At 42.6% G+C, this 15,057-nt stretch overlaps 1 protein-coding gene across 1 annotated transcript in view; it reads right to left on the minus strand.

The window, feature by feature from the left end:
- Nucleotides 1-394: 394 nt before the first annotated feature.
- Nucleotides 395-15,057, minus strand: part of ARHGAP10 (Rho GTPase activating protein 10) — a gene marked incomplete at its 5' end in the record, with an annotated part of 157,446 nt that continues 142,783 nt past the window's right edge. The window contains 3 exons of the mRNA XM_084266799.1: nucleotides 395-651; nucleotides 9,990-10,081; nucleotides 11,966-12,079. Of these exons, the coding sequence (XP_084122925.1) occupies nucleotides 563-651; nucleotides 9,990-10,081; nucleotides 11,966-12,079 (295 nt within the window). The 3' untranslated portion in view covers nucleotides 395-562. The remainder of the gene's footprint in view (nucleotides 652-9,989; nucleotides 10,082-11,965; nucleotides 12,080-15,057) is intronic.

Here is a 15,057-nt window from a genome sequence, read left to right on the forward strand (position 1 = left end):
TTTGAACAATGTCATGTCTTGATACCTGTTACTTTACTTACTAGTGCCTGTTCTGTAGTGTCTACTCTTTAAAATATAATTTAATTATCAGTATGATACATTTTTTTTATCCAACAGTATTTTCCAAACCCAAATAATATTCTGTGAAAAATGCTGGTTACCTGTGCATAATCTCCAGGACACTAAGTTCATAAAAATCATCTTCAACTGATAAGAGACACAGATCAACCAAATATTTGACTTAAAATGCTGCTTATCTTGCAAACAGACATAGCACTATCGTTCTTTACATCTCAAAAAGCCCACCCCATTAAAAAAATTAACCTATGCTCCACCCCCATTTCTGGTCCATCCCCTCCCCATTCCAACCCTTCTTTAAGAATCTATTTTTTTTTTTGCAATTCTAATTTGGCAACACAGAATGTCTTTAACACAGATCAGGATCTTCAACCCCCAGTGAGGTTCTTCGTTGATTAAAAGCAGTCATGAAAGTAGAGAGAAGTGACTATTAACAAGAATCCATGGATACCATGTACACCTTCTTGGCGTTCAATGCACGGAGCTATAAAAACTCAACATAGTTTTGTGGAATAAGTCCTCTTTTGCCATTTAGTGTGCCTTCTAGCCATCCTGGTTCTCTGGAAAATTGCACTGCAAAAGAAAAGGAAATAAAATTACAGCATCTTTTTATGCTCGAGTTAGCACTTTTAGCTTCAGCTCCGTAACATCAGGCAAAGCATCCATAAAAACTTCCAGTCTTCTGCAATGACCCATTTAAGAACCTGGCTATGAAGAGGATGATTAACTTCACTGAAATACTTGCAGAATATAGGTGCTTAAACTGTATCTCCTGCAAAGCATACGTGGTGAAATAGCTTTTAGGTGCAGGAGACTTTGTTAAGGAAACAGTTCATGGAACTTAGGAGGGAGTTATAAAGTAGAAAATCTGGATGCCTTTGGGAGGAAGTCAGAATTGGTATCAGGCATTGGGAAAGTGTTTCAGTAGCTGGGGGCAAAGGAAAACCAAAACCCTGTTTTGAGCAGAGGTGATGAATCCAGAAGCTCAGAGCCACAGAAAGATGGCAGAGGACCTTACTCAGCACAAAAAGCATGTAAAGGATTACACGGGGAACGGAAACGAGACAGATCTCGCTCCGAGCATCATCTCTTCGCAGAGTAGAGCTGCTGTTGGAAGACACCAATGGATTCTGAATCATTTATCTGGTTAAATGTGCTCTCTGAAATTCAAATCATAATGCTATTCACCAAACATGAAGGAAGGGCTTGAACAATATGCCTTGTTCCTTATTGCCATCCTACATGCTTACTGCTGCTGATCCCAAAGTTTATACAAGAGTATCCATGAATCTAAAATGAGAAACACTTCCTCGGTGCTCAGACTCTAAAAGCCCCACAAGTTATCCTTCAAGCAAGAGAATTGATGAAATCTGGCTCCCTATATCTATTTTGACTAAAAAAAAGGAAGCATAAGCCTCATTTCTTTAGAAAACAGACTAAAATTGTCCTCAAATTCCCCGATTCGATTTCCCGTAAGAATACGAGACAGGTAAATACTTACCTAAGTGACGGCAAAATCCCACACTTTTAGCAACCTAGGATATTCTCTGCCGTATTAATTTATCCTCACAGTGCTTCTGAGACAGACATTATTTAGGGAAGAGATCAGACAAACGCTGCAGCATGCTGCCAGCCATGTCAGTGCTTTATTTAAAACACATTAACACGTTGGGGAATGTGATATTTGTAGCCTTCTACAAATCCGGGAAGTAACAGTTAAGCGAGCGCAACATGTTAAGTCGCACTTTCCAAAGCATTGTAAAGGCTCTAAATTTGAGCACTTGAACATACTTTCCCCTAGTTTGGGTTGTTTTTTTTTTTTCTCCTCTCCTTGTGTCCTATTATTGCCAGACAGTGAAGCTAGAGGCTGTGCTCAGAAACCACGGCTTAAACAGCAGCTGTACCTTTCCCAGGAATCCAGAAAACAAATCTGCTTTCCAGTGATGCAGAGAGTTTAGATTCGGATCAAAAAGGCTGGGTTTATATTTATAATTAATTTGCTTGATAGAATATTTCAAAGGGGAAAAAAAAAAAAAAAGAACCCCACCACACATAGAAAATTACCTTGTAGGATCTCTGCACACACAGTAACTTACATTGCTATTAGTAATTAGCAGGCCCTCCTCTCCCTTTGTCATTTCTAATTCCACAATTACAGAGTAGGGATGCATGTGAAACTGCATGGCTGACACCACCACCAACCTCCCTCCAGAAGCTCCACCGCAGGGGCTGGCTGCAGTTCTACCCTTTCCAGCAAAGATGCCAGCAGCCCAAGCGGGCAGCCAAACCTCTCCCCAAAGTCTCCCCGTGCCTACTGACAGCATCTGTATTACAGGAAACAAACTCCCAAAAACTGACAGATTAAGAAGAAAAACAGCTAGGGAACCAGGAAGGAGGAAATCTCCACTTGTGCTCTGGAGCTCAACCTTGATTTACATTAGGGGGAGGACAGATTATCGCTGGCAAGTGAGTGTGAGAACTCTTCAAATTGGGGACAGCCCTCACCTGAGAGGATCACATTTAAATTAACCAAAAATTCATCCCAGGGAACAAATGCTCAAACTGTGCTGAATCTCTTGGCTCAACAGCAGCAAATTTCCAAAGAGATTTTCTTCTTCTTTTTATGTTTGGTAACATAACAGTGAACTCTGCACTCTGCAGCACCTTCAGATATCACACGCAACAGCCCAGCAATTGGATTTGTGTGAGAAAACCCATTTTCACTCCAGAAGACAAAATCACAAGGTTGGAAAAGACCTTAAAGATCATCAAGCCCAACCGTCCCTGTCCTATGCAAAATCATATCTATCCCTAAGTACCTCATCTACCCGTTTTTAAACACATCCAGGAATGGTGACTCAACCCTCTCCCTGGGCAGCCTGTTCCACATCCCCACAACTCTTTCAGGGAAGAACTTTTTCCTAACATCTACTTTGACCCTGCCCTGGTGCAGCTTTGTGCCATTTCCCCTTGTCCTGTCACCTGGTTGAAGAGACCATCACCCACCTCTCTACAACATCCTTTCAGGTAGTTGTAGGTGGTGAGAAGATCTCCCCTCAGCCTCCTCTTCTCCAGGCTGAACACCCCCAGCTCCCTCAGCTGCTCCTCATAGGATTTGCCCTCCAGCCCCTTCCCCAGCCTGGCTGCCCTTCTCTGGACTCGCTCCAGGACCTCAATGTCCCTCTTGGAGCAAGGCGTCAGACCAGACAAGGGTGGCACAACTGAGCTCAGTACTTGGGAACTGAACATCCCACATGTACAGTACACAGCCCAGGGCCTTGGGTTTTGTTAGCAGAAGTTTCTTGTAGGCTTTATGAAGACTGAACAAAGAATTAGCACTGAGATTAGCCCTCAAATAATCCTTAATATTCAGCAGTGGTGGCAACTGTCACATCAGGTAAGACTCCTTCCTTACACAGGAAGGGTTAAGATACCCACGTACATCCCTGACTGCTGTAGGAGGGTGACATGAATGGGGAAGCTGTCCAAACGTAAAGCTGCTTTAAGCTCCAATGATCCCGTTTTCTTTGCTAATCCATTTCCAAAGTTTAGTGTAGAAGAGCATTCATTTAAAATAATAAAAAAAAGAAAATTACCAGAGAAAAGCCATTTTGCTATCGTGCACAGCTCCTCTCAAACCCAGGACACAGGCTATTTCTGAAAAACTACCCTGCTCAAGAGTGGCTGTTCCAAAGTGTCCCCTTTCTGTCATTTCTTCTCCGCCAACGGTTACAGTTCTTAGCACTTTCTCAGGCCTGCCTCATTTAAAAATACCTTGCTGCAGAAACCACACATTTGGTCTTAAAACTGCAACTCACTATGGGACCAAGCACCCCGCAGGACTAAGTCTTGGCTAGGGATGGGAGGGGAAAATACTCATAGTGTAAAAGATACGGAGCAGAGAACTAAAAGTGGAACATTCTCAGCGAGGTTTAACTAGCAGACAGCAAGCCTGTACAGTAAGACTAATCAAAGAGCCACCACCAAAAGCAATCACCTCTTAGGGCAGTGGCAGTAGCAGCAAAGGTGGGAGCCTGGAGGCCCAGGGCTATCAGCAGACCTTGTTCTGCTTCGGCAGCAAAAATGTTTTGAGGGTCTTGACTACAAATGAAACATTTCCACCGTGGTATTAGCCCACTGCCTATATGCCACAAGCACCAGCAGGACTGAACCAGACAGTGGTCACACTGATGTCCACACATTCATGGAAACTAACTGTTTCAGGAGGAAACAGAAGCAGGGGAAGCAATCCAACCTGCATGGTGCTTTGCACAAAAGGCCCCCCCCTTTCTGATGGGACTATTTTACCATAGTTACCCCAACGAGCTACATAAAATGAGGATTTCATTTTGTGGGCAACAGAAGTCTCATGCTTTTAGACTGCACCACCAGAATGCACTTCCACAGAACTCAATTGTGCTGGGTAACTTTTCTGCTAGAAATTAAATTAAAGCAACAACAAAATGTTGCTTGCAAGCTCTCTGTGTTTAGAGATCCCTGTGGGTTTTTGGAGCAACCCCCATGGGTCCAGTTGACCACAGAAACACACAAACATTTAGCGTGCTTCAGGTGAGCATGGAATTTGAATGTAAAAACTTGACATTTCCCTTGAGTATGGTGTGAGAAGCAGAATTATCCCGTGGACAGGACACAGGGCTAGGAGTCAAAGGGTCTTCCTTCCTGATTTGCTAAAGGCTTGCTGTGTGACTGCAATCAAACAGTCTGCCTGTAAGGGCTCAGGCTTGTGAACGGAAGCAGACACACTGAGAGACCATGACACGTTAGCGAGGTGGCATCCAGCCAGCAGACCCAGACTTCCCTATACAGAAGTGTCTAAGCTCCCATTAGAGCTGGTGGAGACCTAATTGATGTCAGGAATAGAGGGAGTGCTCAAAGAACCACTTGACTCACTCTAGATGGGAGTTGTTGGCCGGCTGCATTGCTGCCAAGTTCCCCACGTTACAACTTGGTGACCTGTGGGTAGACACTGAGACTTAGGGTCTCTCTCCTGGCTTGATTCCAGTCCCACCCAACAGCTGAACACCTCTGACAGTCCCACACACACCAACTACAAGATAAAACGCACCAGTTTAAACATCTTCCACATCAACATTTATCTTCCAGAGAGCTCTGCTTCCACAACACTGTTGGCAGGAGCAAAGTCACCCTGTTGAAGAACAAACTATGTTTGGTGACTCTTTAAAGCCTCTAGTAAAGCCAGTAGGAACATGGTAGTGCTCACCCTGTACTGTTTTTGGTGAAATGATTGAACCTTCCCTCAGCAGTGTGAGGTAACTACCTCCAAATGGCATGGGGGTATCTGAAAAGGAGAACATCTGACCACAGCCTGTACACTCGGTTTCCCCAGGCATAAAACGGAGAGGATTAAAATACACGTATGTTTGCAAGTGCTCTGACATCCACAGGTGAAAGAATTTGCTTTGTCCTCATTTTAGCCTCAACCAAAGATGTATTTGCACACACAGCACAACACAGCATTTCAGGAGTGCTGCTTCTCCTTGATGCAAATTCTTCATTTTTCAGTAGCATGAAGACAGCCAGTCCAGAATCCACAGCACAAATAAGAGGGAAGAGAGGACCTTGGAGTCAAAGTCAGGGACATCAACTAAAGCTGGTGCTTTGCTCCACTAGGAAAGACAGAGAAGGATGCCAAGAGCTATGTGAACATGGCTTTTGTGTTCCTACTATGCTTGGTAGGGACGATCGTGCCACAGCTTTCCCGAGGAAAACACCTATACTGAAATCTTCCGTAGTTTCCCCCATATTTCCTCTCTCCTGAACCCTGAATTTAAAATGTGTATGAGAGCTATCTTGATACGTCTGCAGGAAGCTTTCCTGCTAGCAATACTGCCAAGGAATTTTGTTGTGCAAACACCTTTTACCCTATCTAAACCACTTCTCCCTGGTGAGATTCCCATTTACCAACTTCTGAGCAGTCTCTTTCGAGAACCAGAAATTGAATAACACTTTGCTCCAAGGCTGGCAAGGCTTCCATGCCAGGCAATCTGATTATTCTTTCCATGATTATTGGGAATATCTGCTTCAATAACAACAACAAAAAGATGCAGACAGCATATGTGCCTCACAATCTCAGATCATTCCCTGCTTCTTCCAGTACGTGCCCTTATCCAGGTGCAAACTCTTCAAGTGGTGCCTCTAACCACTTGAAATATATTGTTAGGTGTTGCCAGTAACACAGCCTGTAGCAACTGGGAAATAAAAATGTTGGCACAGCCTAAGGTAAATGGAATTGAATATTTAAAAAAAAATAAAATCCAGTGGATACTGTTCAGATTATATTATTAATTTTCTTAGGTAAGTCAATTATGTAGAAAAAATTGCCTTTTCTTTTTAATTTACCAGATGGCACCTTAGTGTTTACATTCTATGACACTTTAATGGAAAAGGCTGCAGGATTCAGGGTAGGTCAACTTATGAGCAATATTGAAACCACCTGAATATGCAAATGCTCAGATGCTACACAGATTGTTATCAGGTGATGTAAAGCTTAATTTTAAATATTAGTAAGTGTAACCCCATCAGCTTGAGACACAAACAGGTATTTTCCCCCGTTTAGAAAAAGGAAATGGAAAGGGGAGTAAAGGCTGAACTCTTACCTTCTTGCATCAACATTACATTTGGCAGCTATGACAGGTGCAAGCCTGTACTTCCCTGAATGCCATTATCCTGTCACAGTCTAGAGCAGCCAGAAAGATTAATCCAGGATAATAAAAGGGAAGAAAGATCTGCTTGCTATCAACATCCATGGACCAAGAGAGACAAACCAGAAGAACAGGAAAGGGAAATGAAAAAGAGAAGGAAACAAAGCAGGGAAGATGAGGGGGGAGAATGGAAAAATCCTCAACAAACACTGAGAGGTGAAAGAGAGAGGATTAGAAAAGTGAGACAGGCAGGGTGGAGAAAGGAGAGACGGATAAAACCTTCACTAATGGAAGCAGCACTTTTTAGCAGACATTAATTTAACAGTTACTTTAATGGTTGATACTAGCTGTATGTCAACTTGATTGATGCATTGTCACTTTGATAGTTAAGGTTATTGGTGGAGCTGCAGAATTGATGTATTATTACTTTAATTCTTCATTTGGGGGCTTTATTAGGGCATATGGGAATTTAAATTGAGTAACTAAAGAACCTGAATTGATTCACTGGAATCCAATCCCAGCACAGACACGAGGGTGCCCAGCCCAAAAAGAAACAGCCTGTGTGAAGGCATTTCAGGGGTTTCAAATGCAGAGACTGGGCTGTGCTTTTAATGGCAATACCTTCCTATACTGGCAGAGCCCTCCATGACATAACCCACTGGGAGCCATTACAGAATGACCATTAAGTTATTACAGTCACTGCTTAATTACCCGCATGCTCTCTTCCTTTTTCTGCCAATCCACAGCCTACCTTAGGCTGACAGCCCTGAAGGACAAGGGCAATGCTTATAAAACAGCCAGGATACGGTGGAATTAATCAAAACCAATGTGTTTAAGGAAATGTGATCTTTCCCACTGGAAATCTACAATTTGGTTTTCAAACTGCAACACACGTAACCTTCTCCCAAGCTTCCAACCTTATTTGTATGATGATATGGAAAAAGACTTTTACAGTTGAAACATTTCTCCACAGCTGCCAAGGAGTCAAATTCCATACTTGTTCTTGGACAATGCAACTCTAAGCTGAAAAACTCAAGTGAGGCTGTAATGCACCAAAACCATAGTAGCTTTGCTGTTGACTTCTGGAGATGTCTTTGACCACAAAAAAGAATACCTTAACATTGCTCTCATACAAATGCACAACTCAGAAGCAGCTGCTTCTTGAAAGACTTTCTTATCCCATGAAAAAAAACACCAGGAGAGCAACCCTTGCTGTTCTGCATGAGAAATGCCTCTCCTTCTAAGCATCAGACCTTTTCCCCATGCACCAGATCTTTTTTTTCCTGTACACAGTTTCACGTCTGCTGAAGATCCCCATCAGTCATGTTTTAAAAAACTTAAATTAAAATAACTGGTGTTGGAGATTTTAAAAAGAGCAATCATTTAGCTAATTTATCTTTAAAAGGTTCCCCACCTAACTTGATTCAGACGTGATTTGCCTGCAAGGCAGCTTGAATGGGAAACGCCAAGTATGAGTTTGTAAAGCAGGTGCTACTAGGGAAGAACTTAGTGGGGACCCCAGAGCACCTTATGCTGCACAAAATGAGAACTAAGCCTGGACCACGCTTACTATTTATGGGTTTGGGAGGAGGCAGAGGACAGGACTGTCCTAAGCTCTGTCTGCTTTAACCTAAGTATCACAAAGGGAGGCAGGGGGAAGATTCTGCTGAGCTTCCCATTTGTTTCAGTTCATTAAACGAATTAGGAAGTTCTACAGGAGCTGGGGAGCACAGACTGAAAAGATTTTCATTTATGAGAAAAACTTTCCCCCCCACACTTTTGATCCAGTATTAACAGAGTTAACAGGGTGCATTTGGGGAAATACAAGACATGCTTAGTTCGCTTTTCAGTGCCTGCAGGTTGATGTTTTCCAGCTGGTTTAGACTGTGTACTGTTCTCATTTTCCTGCTGGATGTAAATTGGGAATTTGGAAGATTCCTCCTTTACTGGACATCCAACCAAAGACTCTCACATGCGGTGTTTGGATGGCTGGGCAGCACATCCCCATGGTGTGTTTGGTCATGCAGGATTAAATACCACTCTCCCTCTGGAAAGTGTCTATCAGATTTCAGACCTGGCAGCATGTTAAAAGCTGACAAGGGAGGAGAACAGGCGTCACTGCAGCGTTTCCACATCCTTTAGAGACCAGTATCCCCCTTACTGCCCCTCTGCCTCTAGACACACCGAAAAACTGCAATACTGGTCTCAGAACTCACCAGGTTCTTAGGGATCTAAATCTCAGATCTCTTTGCATAAAACTTGGATGAACATTTGGACAAATTTAAGAGTTTTCTGGGTTTTATTATGAATGTAAATTTTTATCAAGGTTTTGCAACAACCAACAGCCTTACTGTGCCGAATCAATTTCTGCCTAGAACTATTAAACTGCATTTGAGTAACAAGAGTTGCTGACTTTGTGCAGGCTCTGTTGAGCCATTCCATACCATCTCTTTCTTATAATAGGAATTTCCTTGTGATAGGCAGGAACTATGCCCTAATGTCATCTCCTGCATCTTCACAGTTCACATTGCAGTAGTCACTGCCATAGAGCTTAAAGACTAAGCCCCTGCGCAGCTGTTGAGTAGAGTAGGAGTAGAACCATGGAGGTTCACTGAGAGCAACACAGGCTTGAGCACAGGAATCCCTTTCTGGATGTTGACAGACAACACTATATTGGGGTCCAGAGAAATCTTCAAACACAGGCCTCTGTTCTGCACCTCAGTGAATATTGATGACATACACATACAACTAACAACACATACACACCACTAAGGCACACCTTGATCCGAAAAGCAAACACTCCCTTTCCTTCCCACAGTGATCCCCTATTTACCTGGAGCTCTGCTTGCTTGAAAATCCTTAATCAGATTTTTTTTTTTCTTTAAGTGAAAGTCCATATATGTCATTTTACAGCAATAGCTCACGTTTTTAAAAAATACAGTTTCATAGGCCAACGTGTTTTTCACCTATTGCTGAATAACCTCGTTATTCTGCAACACATTTAAGTGCTGTTGAAAAATTAAACCAATCAAATGAGTGTACCCACCAGAAATCAAAGGCATTGCCTCAGAGCACTAAGTATACACTAAGAAGCTTCTACGTCACCAACTGTGTGCCATAAGCAACACTGGCAAAGCAGCAGAGAAGCTTGTATTTTTATCCGAAGCCATTTTAGCAGTTTTGTCAATTTGGTTTTCCTTGCTTTATGTTTACTTGAGCTGTACTTACCATCTTCAAAAATCTCTCCTGTCTCAAATGATAGTTCAGAGCTGTGTTCTGCTTCACATGGATAAACTGCTCTTGCTTTTCGGGGGGCAACACTGAAAAATAGAAATTATGAATTACAGTCATCTTTTACTCTTGTGAAGACACTCTCTCAACCATTCCCTCCACATTCCTGTTAGGAGATGACTAAAACTTTAAAGGCAATCTCACATGCATCATTACAGGCTTATAATTCAAACCCACTTATTTTTATGACAGCTAAACTCTACTTTCATCTCCAGTTAAAATTTTTGCCAAGTGCTAATCAGCAATGAAATCAATCGTAGGCAAAGCACGAGATGCTTTATTTATACACTAATCATTGTTATATCACAGAACCATAGAATCATAGAACAGTAGGGGTTGGAAGGGACCACGAGAGATCATCAGGTCCAAGCCCCCTGCCAAAGCAGCTCCCCAGCTCATACTGCACAGATAGGTATCCAGACAGGGCTGGAATCTCTCCAGAGAAGGAGACTCTGTCCCAGGGCTCCCTCACCCTCACTGTGTAAAAGTTGTTCTGCATTTTGGTGTGGAACTTCCTATGCTCTAACCTGCAGCCATTGCCCCTTGTTCTGTCTCCACAGAGCACTGAAAAGAGGCTGGCCATTTCCCCCTGCATCCCATACTTCAGATATTTATAAACATTAATAAGGTCCCCCCTTAGTCTTCTTTTCTCTAGGCTGAACAGCCCCAGCTCACTCAGCCTTTCCTCTTAGCGGAGATGCTCCAGGCCCTTACTCTTCTTTGTAGCCCTCCTCTGGACTCTTCCCAGGACACCCCTGTCTTTTTTATGCCAGGGAGCCCACAACTGGACACAATATCTTATGAAACATTTCCCCATGAATCTTGCAGGCCAGTTTTTCAGTATCTCAGTACCAAACTCTCTTTTTAATTTATTTACAATACAAAATTATGAGAGTACTGAAGATGCTGGTTTGTCCTAAACAAAGAAAGATTTCTTCTAGCATTTAAGGGAGCCTTTTAGAGGTACTGTCAGGATACTCAGCAATAAGCCAGCAATCTGAATTTGTCCAAAGTATTTCAATTCTTTGAGTACCATCAGCAGAGATCTTGGAATACATAAGTATTTTTGGCACGTCTTATTTAATCACGCCGTTGAGAACTGACAGTTTGCTGCTGCCCAATGATGCTTTGTTTAGACACAGCACCCACACCATTAAATCATTTTTTTGTTGGGCCAAGGCAACAATAACTATACATAAAACATTGGAAAAGATTCTCCCTGCCCTGCCCCAAAGTACTTGCAGTCAAATAGACAACGCAGTTCTGGTGCAAAACGTGACCAGAGAAGTGGAATTTTGTTACCAAGTGTAGGAAAGAAATTATGAGCACACCCACCTGCTTCAATTACAACAGCAAATATATTACACAACTTGAAGGAAAAAGCAAACAAGGTGAAGACCTCTAAAGCAAAAAGTGAAAAGACTTCAAAAGATGGACAACATCTTGGAAGGGAGCAGAAATAGGATGGAAGGAATGAAGGCCAGAGTGAAAGAAAAGCATAAAACCACAGAGACAGGTGGGAAAGTCTTTCAGAGGTAAGATGGCTGGGTTGGGAAACTTAAATTTCACATGGGTGGCTATAGAAAACAATCTGTATTTTAAAAGCCACTGTAAGAGAATCACTGCAATAGAGAGATGCTAAGAATTGACCACCCAAATCAAAGCCTGCTTGCATTAACCACCAAGCCACTGACTCAATCTAGGTGCTCAAGACAGTGTTCTTGGAAGGTGTTCAAGGGAAAAATAGGACAAAGTAGACAGTTATTTTATTCCGTCAAAATCGCTAACGTTGCATTTCTTGATTTGAGATTATCTTTCACAGACTGCAGAAGATATGAATTAGCTGGTTTTTAAAATACACAGAAAAAAGGAAGGCAAATATGTAACTGACAGAAGCTGAAGGTCCATCATACCTTTCCACTGCACTGTCACTCCCTGCAGCAGGGTTGGGGAAGAAGAAAGCGGGCGCTATAGCCGAGTTGTTAGTGTTCATCCATGAGGCCATCGATGGGTGGCTTTGACCAGGACTAAGAGGAAATACATTCAAAGCAGAATTAATAAAATTATTCAAATTTCTTTTCATACCAGAATGTTTGAATCTTTGCAACTAGATAAACAGCTAGATCCTCAAAATCAAACCCATTAATAAGGTCGAGCTGGTTTTGCAGACGTTGCCATCATATGATTCTGCATTTCCTCACAGAGTATAACACAGAATATCACAGAATAACAAGATTGGAAAAGACCTTTAAGATCATCAACTCCAGACATTCCTGTCCTATGCTAAACCATATCCCTGAGCACCTCATCTACCCTTTCTTTAAACACATCCAGGGAAGATGACTCAAGCCTGGGCAGCCTGTTCCACAGCCCCACAACTCTTTCAAGTAAAAAAATTTTTTCTAACATCTAATCTGCCCCTGCCCTGGTGCAGCTTGAGGCCATTCCCCTTGTTCTATCACCCGTCCCCTGGCTGAAGAGACCACCACCCACCTCTCTGCACCCTCCTGTCAGGTAGTTGTAGGTGGTGAGAAGGTCTCCCCTACTCCAGGCTGAACCCCCCCAGCTCCCTCAGCTGTTCCTCATACGATTTCCCCTCCAGCCCCTTCCCCAGCCTGGCTGCCCTTCTCTGGACTTGCTCCAGGACCTCAATGTCCTTCTTTTGGTGAAGAGCCCAGAACTGGACCCAGCACTCGAGGTGCAGCCTCACCAGTGCCCAGTACAAAAAAGTGTTTCTCCTCCATGCCCTAAGCTAAGAGAAATTACCTGAGCTGTATGACACAGCCAATAAAAGGACAAAATTCCACTTCTCCTTCTCTAATAAAGACAAGATACAATGAAACTGCATATAGCAGGCTATTATTTGAGCTGCCACATTGCCTTTACAAGTTTTGATGAATCTATTTAAAAACCTCCTCAGCACTGTACTAAGGCATGTACAACAGGGAAGATTTCAAAGGAGGCTGCAGTTATTACAACACTGGGATCACGATGTGGGCTCTGGATTGAGATCTCTCATTCGCCTTTTGGGCTCCTGGGGTGCATCAAGAGGAGTGTGGCAGCAGGTCGAAGGAGGTGATCCTCCCCTGTACTCTGCCCTGGTCAGGCCCTACCTAGAGTATTGTGTCCAGTTCTGGACTCCCTGGTATAAAATAGACAAGGATGTCCTGGAAAGAGTCCAGAGGAGTGCTACAAAGATGAGTAAGGGCCTGGAGCATCTCCTCTGTGAGGAAAGGCTGAGTGAGCTGGGACTGTTCAGCCTTGAGAAAATAAGACTAAGGGGGGACCTCATTAATGTTTATAAATATATGAAGTGTGGGATGCAGGGGAAACGGCCAGCCTCCTTTCAGTGGTCTGCAGAGACAGGACAAGGGGCAATGGCTGCAGGTTAGAGCATAGGAAGTTCCACACCAACATGCGGAACTTTTACACAGTGAGGGTGACAGAGCCCTTGGACAGGCTGCCCGGGGAGGTGGTGGAGTCTCCATCTGTGGCAATATTCAAGACCCATCTGGAGGCCTCCCTGTGCGGCCTGTCCTAGGGAGCTGCTTTGGCAGGGGGGTTGAACCCGATGATCTCTTGAGGTCCCTTCCAACCCCTGTGATTCTGTGATTCTAACTGTGCAGATCCTGCCTCAGTGGCTGCCCTCACAAACACACTGTACAAATATGTATTAAATTAATGGCTGAACATATATAGTGGCCACAAGAGGAGAAGAAACAGCAGCCAAAATTAAAACTTTCATTAGTCACTGAAAAACACACCAAGTCCTCCTCAGCATAAAGGATGTTCCCAATTTTACACATTAAGGAACTGAAGGGTTCCAGCACTGGAAGGCTTGCTTCCACTGCATGGACAAAACAATACACAGTCCAAACATTTAATGTCAGTGTATCTTTGGAACACAGAACTGGACTTAAAGAAGTTTCTAAGGAGAAACAGAATTAAAATAACTCACGCAGAGCTTTCACACAGGAATCCTCACTCGGCAGCACAGACTCCACAATGCAGCATTTATAACTTCATCTGATCCCATGATTAAGCTGTTAGATAGCATAAAGCTGCAAAGTCCCACCAATAGCTAGGAAGCCCATGAGGAAGGTTGTTGTGGGGGTATAAATGCACACCTAATCAAGGTGGATTGACCACATGCAAGAAAGGGATCAACAATCACCCCAGTTAGGATGGTAAATGAATAAAAGAAAGCAGGAAATCTAACTTATATACCTGATTTTAATCTTCTTTGCACTGGGATATTTAATTTCTAGAGGAAATGGGATCACTGTCACGGGTTTGCCTAACATGGTTTGCAACCACATTCAAGTTTTACAAAGGATTTTTCTAGCCAATGTACCTCACAGTCATTCCAGTAATTGCATAGTTAAGCTGACATTTATTTTGATTATTAATTCTTAAATTTAGAACATTGTAAAATGGTGAATGGCACATTCCTTATTTAACAAGGCAATACTTTTTCCTTTGGATCCTTGTCAGCAGCATTTGGATGAAAACTGGAATTCACAGTGTAGGAGAACAGCATTCTGCAGCTAATTCCACTAAAAAAAATTAAACTTAAATGTGCTGGAATCATAACCAGAAGGGTTTATTAAAACATGCTCTGTCTTTAAACCTATCAGATTTACCAAATAAAGGAAGGAATCATATGCAGTATACTGAATGAGAAGCTGGGTTGTGCTGACTAGAAACATATTTCATGCTTGACTTTGAGAAGAGGCCATCTAATCTACTTCAACACTTCTGAATCTTCCAGTACACAATTATTTACATCTTCCAATAATAACATACATTTGAAGATCAGCACCCACGTAATTTTGGGGTTTACCTTTTCTTGAACTTGTCCTCTTACTCCTATCTTCATCTAAACATTGAAAAACCTTCCTCAGGTAAAACAAAAACTTTAAGTTAAAAACTACTTCATTCAGAGAAGAAAAATAAAACACAAACATTTGTGTTGCTTGCTCTAAATAGTGAGGAGAAAGGATTT

The sequence above is a fragment of the Gallinula chloropus genome (assembly GCF_964237585.1).
Source record: "Gallinula chloropus genome assembly, chromosome: 7".
NCBI lineage: Eukaryota > Metazoa > Chordata > Aves > Gruiformes > Rallidae > Gallinula > Gallinula chloropus.